The 15,863-nt window shown below is 34.4% G+C and overlaps 1 protein-coding gene across 5 annotated transcripts in view; it reads left to right on the forward strand.

The window, feature by feature from the left end:
- LOC132701617 (tyrosine-protein phosphatase non-receptor type 13-like) overlaps nucleotides 1-15,863 on the forward strand; it is a 166,352-nt gene that overhangs the window by 138,387 nt on the left and 12,102 nt on the right. For 4 of the 5 annotated variants that reach the window (XM_060669705.1, XM_060669706.1, XM_060669710.1 and 1 more), the window contains 4 exons: nucleotides 2,120-2,277; nucleotides 12,503-12,815; nucleotides 14,242-14,847; nucleotides 14,904-15,113. In XM_060669705.1, the coding sequence (XP_060525688.1) occupies nucleotides 2,120-2,277; nucleotides 12,503-12,815; nucleotides 14,242-14,847; nucleotides 14,904-15,113 (1,287 nt within the window). Of the gene's footprint in view, nucleotides 1-2,119; nucleotides 2,278-5,940; nucleotides 6,087-12,502; nucleotides 12,816-14,241; nucleotides 14,848-14,903; nucleotides 15,114-15,863 lie in introns of those variants that run through there. The other variant, XM_060669709.1, reaches the window with a different exon arrangement.

Here is a 15,863-nt window from a genome sequence, read left to right on the forward strand (position 1 = left end):
TTCATAAATAATGGATTTCTTTTCACTTTTTCCTTTTCAATAAGGAAAGTAAATGGCGTGAAGACTTGAAATGATTAAATTTAAGTTTCTTATCACAGATATATTATTATATTACAGATAACTAAAACGAACACCGTTTTTAAGTTGGGATAGAATAGTTTTTCACTGCCTTTTAAGGTCGATAACTTCAGAATGGCTGAACGCATTCTCTTTCTCTTCTTAGGCCATCAACGGTGTCCTGAGCGGATTGATTTTGATTAGGTGTATCGCCACTAGAAGGGATTTGGCGATATCCCTGCAACTAAAATTTATTTTCTCGGAAAAATGAAATGCAACAAATTAGAGGCATAAGAGTCTAACACTCTAGTGAAAACGGCATGTTTATAAGTGGTACAATCTGTTCCAAGATGGCCTATGACGAACCTCACTCTAGACACCTCAGCACGTCAATAAGTGATAATAATAATAAGTGATATAATATTTTTCGAAGTTTTGGGCATTAAAGGGGGGCGATTGCTTTGAAGGGGACAACATTAATTTTGAGCAATAAATAAATACTTTTTGGTAAAACTTAAAAGTCACCTCACTTTTTGAACACACCTCGTATGTATAAATTTACTGTTAAAACGTCAGTATTTATGTTTAAAATGTCAATAATAATTAATACCCATTCCCGTATAATTGAATGTTGCAAAACAATATATTACAATAATGGAAAACAATAACACAGAAAAAAAACACGTTTTAATGCAGAATACTCCATCGCATGGATTCTAACAGAAACAATTGCGTTTTTTTTTTTGCAAACAAATCTCCCAAATACCTTCAAATTTCAAAATTTCATTTGACATTTTAAATATAAAAAATTAATCAATTTATTTCATTTTGCTAATAGACAGAATGTTCTCATGGCAGTTACTGACGGCATTCCCAAGGATGCCACAGTAATTCGAGTTTTTATTTTTTTTTCTACTCCATTCTGTAAAAAACCTAATTATACACCGATCTAGCGTGGGGAAAGCTTTACTCTACCAGAGGTTCTTGCCCCACGTATCCGAACAGAAAAGTTTATTTTTATTTGCATTTATTTTTATTGTTATATTAATTTTCGCCATCTAGCGGAGATACAAGCAATCCAAATCAGTCTGCTTTGGGCGGCCTTGATAGCCCTAAAAAAGCCTTTTCTAAAAAATTTAAGTTTGACAAAATGCTTTCTGAAGTTATTGGAGTTTATTTCAGAAAATGTTAAAATACCCCATACCCCAGTGTCCATTTTAGATTCTGCAATAGAAGATTATTTTCCAAAAAACGGGATTAAAAATCAAAAAATACGATCACCACCTTTCTAGACGCTTTAAGGAAACTGCAATCATTTTCTTTTGGCCGCTTGAGTTTTAAGTTTTCTCATTTCAGGTATTTACGACCATTACTTTTCGATATAGTGCTGAGTGCCCTTCTAAATTAGATCATGATGCCTAATTTTAATTCTATTAAAATGAAATTCTTTCCTGATTAATAGGAAAACCCCATAAATGCACCTATACGAGAATACGAGAATTTTGCAGTTTTGCAATCAGTGCATCCCGTGAAAATATTCTGTCACTTTGTGGACCCTTTGTGGTTTCCTAATGAGATTCTAGTACTATACAAGTTTTTAAATTGAATTATTGAATTATTTAAGCGGTAAAACGTATTAGTTTTCTTTATAGTTTGAACACTCGCGTTCGCTATACTTGGCGCAGTCGGTGCGGACGGTTTCTCGCGTTTGCCGCGCTATTCGAATATTTGGTTCGACTGGCGAAAAATAAACCCGGGTGTTGAGAGAACACTTCGGCGTAAACAACCCGCCGACGCTATACGAAGCTCTTTCCCGCGTACATGATAAAAGCATGGGAAATAGGATAAAAATCAATGATGTGTTGATATGATATGCGAGAAACTGCCGAAGCGCGGAATAAAATTTATGAACCGAAACGCTTTTTGATGCTTTTATATACGCGCGCACGGCGAATTTGTGTTGTTTTACCCGATATATACGTGTCGACGTACATATATATTTCGACTATTTTCGTTTCTCTCGTGTCCGCTTTTGCGAATTGGAAAACGATTAAATTTGCAGGTGATATCGGAATACTGCAAAAGGAAGCAGCAAAATAGGCCGTTCTCTCACATAGTGATGGACTTGCATCAGGAAGCGTCGGCCGCCATGGAAGATTCCATGGATGCCCATTGGGGACCGCCCGCCATGCCAGAACTAGTACCACGTACCCGTAACAGGTCAGTGGCCGACTATCACGAAATGCAAAAATTCAATATGGCGCCGTACAAGAGTTACGATTTCTAAATTCTATAATAAGCTCATATAAGAATAATTTGTTTTCAGCAATTTTTTTAGAAGTAAATTGTTATTTTTTGCATTTAGGCAGTTTTTGTACTCAACAAAAGATCGTTTGTATTTTTTCCCTTTTTTTTTTCAAAATTTGCCACGCGGGTGGCACAAAGCTTCCTATTTATTTCTCTCTACAGATTTTATTGCGCAAAGCTTCGTATTTTTTTGCTTTTTTTTTAATTGACCACTCTGATAGATTTTCTTGCACAAAGTTATGTATCTATTTATCCTTACCAATTTTTTTTTTTTTTTTTTGAGAACTTGATGGATTTTCTTTCACAAGGTTTGATTTTTTCTTATGTAAAAAATTGTATTTGTTTCTCTTTACGAATTTTTTCATTGATTTGGTGGATTTTCTTGCACAAAATTTACTGCACAAAACAATATATTTTCTAGTTCTTTTTATAAATTTGCCACCCTAGTGGACTTTCGTGCACAATATTTGGAATTTATTTCCATTTACTGTTTTTGTTTGGAAAAGTTGTGACGTTGTTGGAATTTAGAATTTATTTCGATTTATTGTTTTTTTTTTTTAATTTGCTACGCTGTTGGAATTTACTACACAAAACAATATATTTTCTAGATTGGCACACTGATAGATTTTCATGCGCAATGCCTTGTATTTACTTCTCTTCGTAAAGCTTCGTATTTCTCTTAACTGACTTTTTATAAATTTTCCACCCTAGTGGACTTTCGTGCACAAAATTTAGAATTTATTTCCATTTACTGTTTTTGTTTGGAAAACTTGTCACGTTATTGGAATTGATTGCACAAAGTTTGATATGTCTTGAGAATATTTTGTTTTTATTTTGGCACATTTTTTAAAATTCGCCATACTTTTGAAATTTATTGCACAATGTTTCGTATTTCTTTACAATATATTTTATAATTTGGCACACTGATATATCTTCTTGTACCAAGCTTTGTATTTATTTCTCTTCAAGAATCTTCGTATTTTTTTCCACTGATTTTTTATTTGAAAATTTGTACTTGTACAAAGCTTTATTTTTATTTTTTTTTTATCAATTTAAAAAAAGTACCACCCTAGTGTTTTTTTCTGCACACAACTTTGTATTTATTTCCATTAAACTTCGTGTTTATTTTCACTTTTTTTTTTTTTCAAAAATCAACCCTGGTAGATTTTCTTGCACAAAGCTTTAATTCTTTTTATCGATTTAAATAAAATGCCACCCTAGTGAATTTTGCTGCACTTTGTATTTTTTTCTTTTCACTATTTATGTTTCGAAAATTAGGCACCCTGGCGGATTTCCTTAAACACAATTCAGAATTATTTCTAATTTTTCATATTTCTTTCCGCTGATTTTTTATTTTAAAATTTGCCTCTCTGATGGATGTTCTTGCAAAAACCTTTATTTTTATTTCTATTTAACGATGTATTTATTTCCAGTTTTTTGGAAAACTAACCGCCCTGGTGGATTTTCTTGCACGAAACTTTGAATTTATTTCCATTTACTGTTTTTTTTTAATTTCCATGCTGCTGGAATTCATTGCTCAAACATCAATTTTCTTGCACAAAGTGGTATTTATTTTCACCCCCGATTTTTATTAATAGTTTTATTTTTTCTTTCTGTTTAAACTTTAACCTTCGTATTTGTATTCACTGAGTTATTTTTTTTTGTGAGAATTTGTCAAAATTATGGATTTTCTTGCACAAATCTTTGTATTTAATTCTCTATTTCTTTCCATCAATTTTTAAAAAGAAAATTTTCCACGCTGATAATTTTTGTTGCACAAAATTTCGTATATCTTGTCGCGGATTTTTTTTTTAATTTGCCTACTTGGTGGATTTTCTTGCTCAGTGCTTCGTATTTATTTATCTTGACTTTTTTGTGATAACTTGCCAAACTAATGGATTTTCGTGCACAAATCATTGTATTTAATTCTCTATTTTTTCCACCAATTTTTAAAAAGAAAATTTTCCACGCCGATAATTTTTGTTGCATAAAATTTCGTATATCTTATCGCGGATTTTTTTTTTATTTGCCTACTTGGTGGATTTTCTTGCTCAGTGCTTCATATTTATTTATCTTGACTTTTTTGTGATAACTTGCCAAACTAATGGATTTTCGTGCATAAATCATTGTATTTAATTCTCTATTTTTTCCACCAATTTTTAAAAAGAAAATTTTCCACGCTGATAATTTTTGTTGCATAAAATTTCGTATATCTTGTCGCGGATTTTTTTTTTAATTTGCCTACTTGGTGGATTTTCTTGCTCAGTGCTTCGTATCTATTTATCTTGACTTTTTTGTGATAACTTGCCAAACTAATGGATTTTCGTGCACAAATCATTGTATTTAATTCTCTATTTCTTTCCACCAATTTTTAAAAAGAAAATTTTCCACGCTGATAATTTTTGTTGCACAAAATTTCGTATATCTTCTCGCGGATTTTTTTTTAATTTGCCTAGTTGGTGGATTTTCTTGCTCAGTGCTTCGTATTTATTTATCTTGACTTTTTTGTGATAACTTGCCAAACTAATGGATTTTCGTGCACAAATCATTGTATTTAATTCTCTATTTCTTTCCACCAATTTTTAAAAAGAAAATTTTCCACGCCGATAATTTTTGTTGCATTAAATTTCGTATATCTTGTCGCGGATTTTTTTTTTTAATTTGCCTACTTGGTGGATTTTCTTGCTCAGTGCTTCGTATTTATTTATCTTGACTTTTTTGTGATAACTTGCCAAACTAATGGATTTTCGTGCACAAATCATTGTATTTAATTCTCTATTTTTTCCACCAATTTTTAAAAAGAAAATTTTCCACGCCGATAATTTTTGTTGCATAAAATTTCGTATATCTTCTCGCGGATTTTTTTTTAATTTGCCTAGTTGGTGGATTTTCTTGCTCAGTGCTTCGTATTTATTTATCTTGACTTTTTTGTGATAACTTGCCAAACTAATGGATTTTCGTGCACAAATCATTGTATTTAATTCTCTATTTTTCCACCAATTTTTAAAAAGAAAATTTTCCACGCTGATAATTTTTGTTGCACAAAATTTCGTATATCTTCTCGCGGATTTTTTTTTAATTTGCCTAGTTGGTGGATTTTCTTGCTCAGTGCTTCGTACTTATTTATCTTGACACAAATCTATATATTTATTTCTCTTCGCAAAACTTCCTATTTATCTTAATCGATTTTTAAAAATTTGCTTCGTTGATAAATTTTCTTGCACAAAGCTTCGTAGGCCTTTTCGCGTTTTTTTTTCTTGCACAAAGTTTTGTACATGTTTAATTCCCTTTGCCGATTTTTTTTAAACGTGCCACGCTGGTGGTTTTTGCCATTAAATGGACAATCGCGTATGCCTGTCATTTAATGGGGAGGCCGACGTTTCGCATCCCGTTTGCGGTTCGCAGATAATACGGACAACGCCGTGTGTCCTCTATCGTTAAATATTGAATGACACGAATCCGGCTGCGAAATTGCAACGCACGTTACAAATTGCGAAATTAACCAGATAGTTTAAGGCAAGGAAGTACGTCTGTATTATTACGTAGGTTATTATAAATATAAAAAAAAAAACGTGGAAAATTTTAAATTGCCGTTCTCCCATTTTCAATTTGCCGCTCGCCATGCGTAAACGTGATGTTTCGTTTATAATGCGGTACCATCGCGAGGGAGATGAGAAAATGAGGGTCCGTGTGGCGTCTTCGGCGAATTTTAACTCCATAAGGTATATCGTAGTTCTAGAGATTAACGGTGTTTTTATTATTATTATCATTTTCATAAGGTTTATTCTAAGTGTGAATACGCTCGAATGGCAATTGTCAAATCATATTGTTAAAATGAGAAGGGTAAATACAGGCGTGTTTGACTGTGTTGAATTTACGGAACTTGGGGAACTTGCACGCTTCGAGTATAGTATAACGGTAAGAGAATGGAAAGTGTAAATTCAACGTGTAGAGAAGGGTGTCCCTCAAGGTTCAGTTTTAGACCCTGTACTCTTCGCATTATATGTAAATTGTACACTGAAAATTTTCCCTGATATGTTTTTTGTGATTTATATTTCAACGCAATCAAAACCCAAACTATAAGGTTTCATAACTATCAGAAACAATGGATGATTTGAACAAAATTAAGTACCCACTCTTTACTTAAAATTTTGGTTTGGTTAGTTTGTCTAGCCACGATGACGTCATTTACTATAACGGTTCTAAAATGGAATTTAATAATTATGTACACTAGTTAATTAAATAGATATGCGTACTTTTTAATTACCTATTTAGTTCCATAACTATCAATACTTTATTTATACTTAATATTTTGAAAATATTTCATTATTGAACATATACCGATGTCGATATTACAATTAAATTAAAGGGTATTCCAGACACCTGGAGCAATAACTTTGGAAGGTTTGAATATTCCTTCTTCCATGTGCGAATGTATATCAATCAATCAATATTCCCGGAATCATCAAATGGGAAATGACAGAAGCGATCCGCATATTCTTGAGAATATTCTCCTGTTACATCTGGAATATAAGAAGATCAAAATTTATTATTACTCTAAATATATATATATATATATATATATATATATATATATATATATATATATATATATATATATATATATATATATATATATATCTAGTATAATTAAATTAATTAAATTAAATTAAAAAAATTTTTTTAAACAATATCTAGAAGGGATTTTGATATACTTCTCATAAATGAGAGAAAATAGCTGGCCAGTCTATAAACTACTGTTCTAAAATCAATATATATTTGTGGAATTTAATAATTATATACACTATTTAATTAAATAGATATGCATACTTTTCAATTACACCTTTAGTTCCATAACTGCTACACAATTACTTTATTTCTACTTAATAATAATTATTAAACATCTACCGATGTAGATATTACTATTAAATTAAACAACATTTTCAAACTCTTGACTGGAACCTTCGGCACTGTACTAACACACAATAACTCGTTTTACCACAAATCGAAACTCAATTTGACGTACTCGACGCGCGTTTCGCCAACCAAGTTGGCATCTTCAGGAGAAGATTAAAACTAAACTTAATAGAACAAATGTTCTCTATATATATACACATCGGGAAGTGGCAGGGGGAATTACGCACTGTTAATAATCCCATTTCGCCCATTATACGCGCTGATTGGTTGCGTGAACAGTGCGTAATTCCCCCTCCCACTTCCCGATGTATATATATATATATATATATATATATATATATATATATATATATATATATATATATATATATATATATATATATATATATATTAGTTTAGTTTTAATCTTCTCCTGAAGATGCCAAAAGGGCAAAAACCGTCAAGATGCAACTGTTAATTTTTCATTTGTGTTTTCAATTATAAATGAAAATCAAACTTACCTTTCCATAAAAAAATTGTTCGTTAAAAATTATTCACTTATTTATTGAACGTAATTAAAAGTTGGAGTTTATCTGGAAGCGGCCGTCAATCCGCACCAAGTCAAACGGAACTTTGCTGTCGCTTTAATTATTAACTTCTCCTTAAGCGCACCGATTTCCCTTACCCTCGCCCAATATCGATTGAATAAACAAAATTAACGAAACATTTTGCGTTAATTGATTACCTGTCTGACGCGTTTCAAATATTTTAATCAAAAGTAAACTACCCGACAATAAAGAAAAATTTAATTTTCGCAAATTGAAATTGAACTGAAGTGGCTTTTACTTAATGAAAATCCATTTAACAAAATAAGAACTAAAAGTTCAGATTTTAAAGAAATTATTTTTATTTTCACATGGCAATTGTTTCGACAACACCGTATCTTTATCAAATGTAATATTTACAAACTCCCTGCTACTATATATGCCAAAAAATGACAAAACCTCAATTAATGTTGTGAGAATTTAAGTTCAATAAATCTAATTGATCGTCTCATTTTGTTAATCTCTATGGCTACCAATAAATTTAATTTTCTACTTTTTGTGGCTGTATGTAAAATATCAAAATTGTCGTCAAAAATGTGTATTTCCGTGTTTAAGTGTGAAGACTATTGTTTTTAAATGCTCTTTTATGTTCGTTAATGCGTTTCTTGAAGGATCTACCTGTTTGTCCAATATAAATTTCAGGACAAAATCCACATTTTAACCTGTAGACACCTGATTTTTGGGATTTTGGACGTTTCGTTTTATTGTTTTTTAAAAATTTTCCTATTGTGTTATTAGTTCTGAAAGCCATTTTTAAACCACATTTTGACAAATGTTTTGAAACTTTTTCACTGGGTTCTCCTATGTATGTAATTGTTTTTAATTGTTCGTGTTCTGTATTAGGTTTCGGATAAATAGAGTTTACTGTTATCTGGATTTGTTTTTTATTTATAATATTATCTATAATGGCCTTTGTTCAGTGCCATTTTTTTAATTATTCTTTATAATGATTGTTCTTTGTTGTAATTTTCTGTTGAGAGTGGCATATTAAGAAGTCTGTGTATAAAAGAGTGAAATGCAGCCATTTTATGTGTATAAGGGTGATTTGAGCTGTTACGTATGACTGTGTCCGTGTGTGAAGGTTTATGATAAATGGAAAAATCTAATTTGTTTTGCGTTTTCGTAATAGTTAAGTCTAAAAAATTAATAGTTATCCTGTTCAATCTCGATAGTGAATTTTATACGATTATGTAGAAAATAGTAGTAGAAAATTAACTTTATTGGAAGTCATGGAGATTAACACAATGAGACATTCAAATCAAACTTAACGATCAGTTAGATTTAAATACCTCTCCTTCATCGAACTTAAATTCTCACAACATTAATTAACGATTTATTGTCATTTTTCGGCATATATTGTAGCAGGTAGTTTGTACATATTACATTTGTTAAATACACGGTGTTGTCGAAACAATTGTATGTGAAAATATATAATTTGGTGAAAATCTGAACTTTTAGTTCTTATTTCTTTTGTTTAATTAATTTTCTACCATTCACAGTGAAAGACTTCCAGTTTTGCTCATTCTGTCTCTATACCAAACCAACGAAGTCTCACTGTAATCTCGAATGAAAAAAGGCCTAAAAGAAAATTGTTTTCGCCAATAAAATGAAATTTTCGATTTTCCGTTCATTTGAAAATTGAGGATTAATCTATTATTATCATTATCATTTATTAATTTTGAATTTGAATTTCGTAAAGAAATAAAAGTGTTTAAAATAATACCTATGTTATATACAGGAAAATGTTGCTCCTACTTTAAATCCCAGTATAAAAGCAAAGGAAAATGTTTTTACAATTGACTATACATTGAAAAGTCTGAGAAATACAGTCCAATTACTCTTCGTTTGGTTCTAGCCCTTAAAAACTGTGAAATCTACTATAATCCACAGTGCATCAAATAAATCAGAAATTGTAGCGTTTCATCAAAGAGTATAACACAGAGGGGAAGGTCGGGTATACTGTTACGAATGCCATCTAGTATTTGTGTCCAAGTACTAAAGTACTGTCCTGTGTGGCGTCACACTGAAAAAACTACAGTAGCTTGTAACAGATAACAGCATTTTATTTATATTTTGATAAAAAAAAAATTTTAACTATAAATTTTTTTTTTCATATTTTACCTTTCAAACTTTAAGTTGAATTGAATCGTACGTTCCACGCGTTTATCGTTTTCGCGACTGGACACTATCACTAGAGGCATTGAAACTCGTGTGCGCTTACTAACATTGCCACTAATGAGAGCCTTCCCCTCTATCTTCTACTCTTTGGTTTTCACTTTAAAGGTTAACGATCCTTTTCATTTATTTTTGGTGCCGCTACTACGGCAATTGCTAGCACGATACTTAAAAATTTGAAAAGTGTCGGACAAACACATTCGCTTCAGGTTCCTGTTAAGTACAGTTAGAAGCAAAATCCTGCACTAGTGATGTTAACTCAATATGTGTTTAATTATTTGATACGCTTCCAGAATTTTACAATAACAGGAAGGAAATATTGAAGACAAGACTTGTTAACATGCCAAAAGTGTATTTAGAACGTTCTGAGCCAGATAGAACTAGCAGTTTGCAAAAAAGCAAACGTGGGAATCCGGTTCTATTTAACTCCATTAAACCAATGATGTATAGATTTGGTACCCAATAATGGACCAATCCATTGTTGTGGAATTTGAAATTGATGAATCGGACTTCTTAAAATAACGTCGAAAAACCCAGTCGGATCACTGTCATTCTATTCCATATCTTGATTGCTGCTTTTTTGAAAGTTAAGCTGGACGCGTTATAAAAACAATTTTTGTCATGTGCTCCTTCAACCCGATGTCAAATTAACGCACACACTTAAGACTCTCTGAATGGCGCCTATTATGTACTCTTTCATGGTCCTTAACATCTGAAGTTAGTCGTAAGACGGGTTAAGGTATGTGCCATGTTCACTTTTATAAAACATTCGCAACATCCTGCTCAATCGGAAGTTCCTGCCAATTTGTATATTATTACATTTTGAGATTTTCAACTAACTTTTATATGGGGTGTCAGATATGTGCCAAAATTTTTTTCCATAACCGAATGCAATAATTGTGTTTCGATAGCTAAGTATAAAAAAAACCTAAGGCAGTTTGATTGGGAAATAAATCTTTATAGAATTTTAAGTGACACTTGTTACATTTTAAGAAAACTAGTGTTGCAACTTTGAAAATGTGAATGTTTACTGCCTAATTTTAGACACCCTGTACAAAAGCAGATATCAGAAATGAGAATGTCAACTTAGAGTCTTTTTCAAAAACTACAAAAATATTAATTTTCAAAATTGGTTAGGCTGGAGGCACACACTTTTTTCAAAGTCAAAAATTATTTCAATGACGATTGGATATAGGCATACAACGTTACACGCAAAATATGTTTAGATTTTCACACAAAATCTTAAGATATCTTAAGATATCATTTTATAAAAGAAGTACACTTATCACTTACCTTGACCCCAAAAATTGAAAGGCGTTTCTAAATTACTTGTCATTAAACTTTTAATGGACAGATTGTTCAAAATACCCTCCATTTTCCAAAAGCTTACAAAAATCCTAATAAATGTATTAAAAGACAAAAAAAATACACTGGCACTGGGGTCTCCGTAAAAAACCCTATCGAGATCAGTTTTCAAATACAAGTTTTCCAAATTCATCTTATATCTAAAAATCTCTGGCTCGTGATAGCCGCAAGACACCAACTTTATTAATAAGAGATATACGCCGTAAAACATCAAAAATGTGGCGCTGTACTTTCTCGCCCTACTGCCTCACACTTAAGCTTATGTTATGCTATGTTATGTTATTACTTTTTTTGTTAAACCGAAGTGTTAGACGTGTTTGGTGTGTATTCGGCGATTTTCTGCTCTGAAAAAAATGCAACAAAGAATTTGCATAAATTATTGTGTAAAACATGGAATACAATCCTACAAAACACTTGAAACGCTGACAACGGCATATGGTGAATCTACTTTGAGCAAGAAAAATGTTTATAGGTGGTACAAGCTGTTATAAGATGTCCGAAAAGATGCCGATGACGAACCTCGCTTTGGAAATGGAAGCGTTGAAGAGGTGAAACAAATGATGTTGAAAAATCGTCGAATCACTATTAGAGAAGTGACTGAAGACGTCAGCGAATTTGTTCAAGCAATTTTGAACGAAGAAGCATCGCTCAAGAGCTGTTAAACGACGTCAATGATAATATTGATTTGTTCAAAAAGATTATAACTGGTGACGAATTATGGGTATATGGTTACGACGTCGAAACCATAGCAAAGCCGCCCCAACATAATAACCCAGAATCGCCAAGACCAAAAAAAGCACGTCAAGATCGATCAAATGTCAAGGTTTTGCTTATTGTTTTCTTTGATTATCGTGGTGTAAATCAAGATATCTTATCACAAGGTGTAGGGTCAATAAACCTTGAAGCATGAACGGCATAATGGGGCGGCCAAAAAGTCGACTTCTTCCGCTTATCCCCTACTCAGTAAGAGCCCCTTAACAAACTCGTAAAACTCTCCAAACCGGGTTACGCGAGACCAAACGACATTTGAAAGTTTCCGCGCCGTCTTTCCGACTCGATTTACTTAAACGTAGTTTATAGAGATGCTTCCAATTCAGGTCTGAATCGACGACGGACGGTTTCGGGACGGTCCCGAGACGATGGATGGGTCTCTCGAAAGCGAACCAGCATCGAAACTTTCCGAAACTCACCAGGGAGGCGAGCACCAGCATGGAGGATCTCGATATCCCCCCTAATTTCCCCAACATGCCCGGCAGCGTGATCCGACCTAAGAGCATGTGCGTTCCGAACGCGACGTTCTACCACAAAGAAGACAATAATTTTTACTCTGACGTCGACTATGACGACGTGGTCCGATTTGGTCATCAAAGAGACGCGGTGGCGCGGCCTGAAGAAGCTAAACCCTCGCAGGTAGTGTGGATGAATATTTGATCACCTCGTCAAAGCTTCTTGGTCATTATTTTGAGATTTTATTAGGAGAAAGAATCCATATTTTCCTAGTAAGGTAAATTGTTTTTTAGTTTCTCTTGTACACTTGTCCTAATAGCCAGGGTGCTGCATTCTTAGCTTCTTAGTTTTTAGTTTATACATTTGAGAGAAGGAAACCATATTCTCCGGGTAGGATGGTTTTTAAGAGAGGAATGTATTTTTATCTAGTTTCTGTCTAGACTTGTCTTCACACCTTCCGCTCCATTATGCCTGAACATCTTCACTCGTTCCCCTAGAAGTGCCCGAGAAAGTAAAGTACTTCCTTCATAAGCAACTTGGATAGTCCTTCCAGCCCAATAAGTTGAGCTCTATTACTCTGGCGGCTACTGCCTAATGGTGAAGCTTCCTTCTCTTCTAATCACAGCCTACATGTGCTGCCATCTCCTTCCCATCAAAGAGATGCGATCGCGCAACCTGACGAAGCTACACCTTTACAGATAGTCTAGAATATCGGGTGTGCATGAATATTTGACCACCTCGTCAAAGTTTCTTAGTATTAAGTTTAGACCATTAGGAAAACTAATCCCTTAAGTCAATTCTGTTTCAAGCATTATCATTCTCATTGCTGCTGGGAAAACTTTGAATTTAGTGCAGTGTAACCTCTTTAACTCAGATTCAGATTCCAGATTGTGAGAGTCAGCAATCGACTTGTCCGTCACTGCGATCCAAAGAATCTATAGCTAAGGAACATTATCCAGCTTCCGTTATCCGTTATCTGACTATACACCATAACTTGTGTGTAGCTCATTGCTTCTGGTTTGGTTACTCCCGGCAGATGGAAATGCAATCTCGATAGGTCTTCACACTGACATAATATGTGTATGGCTGTTTCCTCCTCTTCTTGGCAGAATCTGCATTCTGTGTGTTCGCCCACTCTCATTAGGGTTAGATGTCCCTTAAGCCGGCAATGGCCAGTCAATAGACCTACCATTGTTCTTACGACCTTTCTTTTGTTACTTAGCAGGTCATGGGTCTTTGAGGAATTCCTTGGCCTGTTTTTTGCCTGACTTGTCTCTCCTCCATTTTGAGATGGCTGATCGTACACCTTGACGAATCTTCACGGTCTACTTCGTCGGCGCTTTCGTTATCTTTGTGGCCTTCGTGCACTATGCTATCTATTGCTATCTGGTTTAATGCCTTACGAAAATCCAGAACTAACTTTCATGTTATTTTGCTGGATTGCATAGCTTTGCCTAATTACGAATCTCTCTCATTTCTGTTTCCCTTGCTCAATGTTGTCTAAATCATATCCACATGATGAATATACTTAAGAAATATTATGATTTACTTTTTTAACTCACTAAATTAGTTCTAAGACCTAATCTTTCCACTACCAATGGTTTTTCAGGCCGGATGTAGAAGACTACGAGTGAGGAGGAACCCAGTTCAGCGTTCCGCCTCTAGACTCTATAGGGCGGCCATAGACGCGCCCTTAGACGCGGCCGAAGGAATCCGGGATTGCGTGGGTCCCGAGTTCGTGGTCAGGGCTTCGCTGCCCAACAAAAAGTTCGTCATGTCCGATGCGAAGGGGTCGAAAAAAACCGTGACGGTTATCATGCTGGACGGCCAAAAGGTGGACGTGGTCTGCAGTCCCAATTCCACCACGGCCGGTCAGCTCTTCGAGACGATCATTCAAAAGGAGCACATCGAAGAGAACTTCATGCTTGGATTATCCGCGCTGATCGCCGGAGATTTCGTCTTTCTGCCATCAGATACACGTATCTGCAAGGTGATCCAACCCGGTAGTAACCCGGAGGTAAACCTGACGCTGTTCCTGAGGGTGCGGTTCTTCTTGCCTAGCCTGAGAGGGATCAGGGGGAGCCAAGCTCGGCACCTGCTCTACCTCCAGCTGAGGAGGTCTATATTGGAGCACCAGCTCCCGTGTTCGTTTTCCCAGATCATAGAGCTGAACGGGTTGGCCCTGCAGGCGGAATTCGGAAATTATACGGAAAAGGTAACCTACGGTGTCGGGATGGGTTGGGCTAAGGTTACGAGTGCGTTGGTTTTCAGGAACACGGGACCAGGGACTATTTTTTGCTAGACCATTACGTGCCGGAAACCATGGCCTGCGTGATAGACGACCAGAAACGTTTGAGGCAGGAATTGATAAAGGCGCACGTCTCGAAAAAAGGTTTGGAACGGGAAAAAGCAGAGCAGGATTTCATCGCGTTCACGCAGACGTTACCGCATTACGGGGGCCATTTTTATACGGCCACTTGGGTAAGTGAAATGGCCGGAGCGTTCCGGAATAAATGACCGGACGGCGGTTTAATGTTTATGTTGGGATTTGCCGGCCCGTAAAAATCGGAAAATTAGAAAAAAAAACAATTTGAAAGCGGAAATCGGAGAACATCTTTTCTGCTTGGTACGGTTCCTTAATAAAACGCATTTTGAAATGGTTTTAAAAATGGCCATGTTATTTTTTATGCCTTAAACTCAAAAATATGGAGTTTTAAATTTGAATTACTTTTTAATAATACCCACTGAATGTCAAATATTGTGCTTGTGGTTGTGCTTTGTTTCGCAATTTAAATTTGCAATAGCTTAGAACGGAGCCAGATCCACCTTCTGCTCAGATCAAGGGTCATGTTATGAAAATGTTAAGTTTACAGTTTTAAATTTAGCTATTTCCGCAGTAACTGAACACAAAAAGGTAGTTCAAAGGGAATCATTTCTCTAAGAACCCTATATAAGAGTGAACATTTTTAAACATTTAAAGCGTCTGTCATTACCTCACACTTGAATTATGTAGACGTCGTTTATGGTTCTTTAGTTCAAAAATAGATTACAAAGAATTCAAAATTAGTGCATTTGCTTTTACTTTTCATCTGAAACTGAAGGACAATGTTTAAAAAAACTCAATGTTGAAGAATGTTGAAGAAATATCCAAGCAATTCAATCAAATTTTAAAAAAAAATTAAAGTGTTGATGAATTTTTAATGTCTGTTTTTGCCTGCAAGCGCCTTAGGT

The sequence above is a fragment of the Cylas formicarius genome, unplaced genomic scaffold (assembly GCF_029955315.1).
Source record: "Cylas formicarius isolate icCylForm1 unplaced genomic scaffold, icCylForm1.1 PGA_scaffold_4__25_contigs__length_36172078, whole genome shotgun sequence".
Classification (NCBI taxonomy): domain Eukaryota; kingdom Metazoa; phylum Arthropoda; class Insecta; order Coleoptera; family Brentidae; genus Cylas; species Cylas formicarius.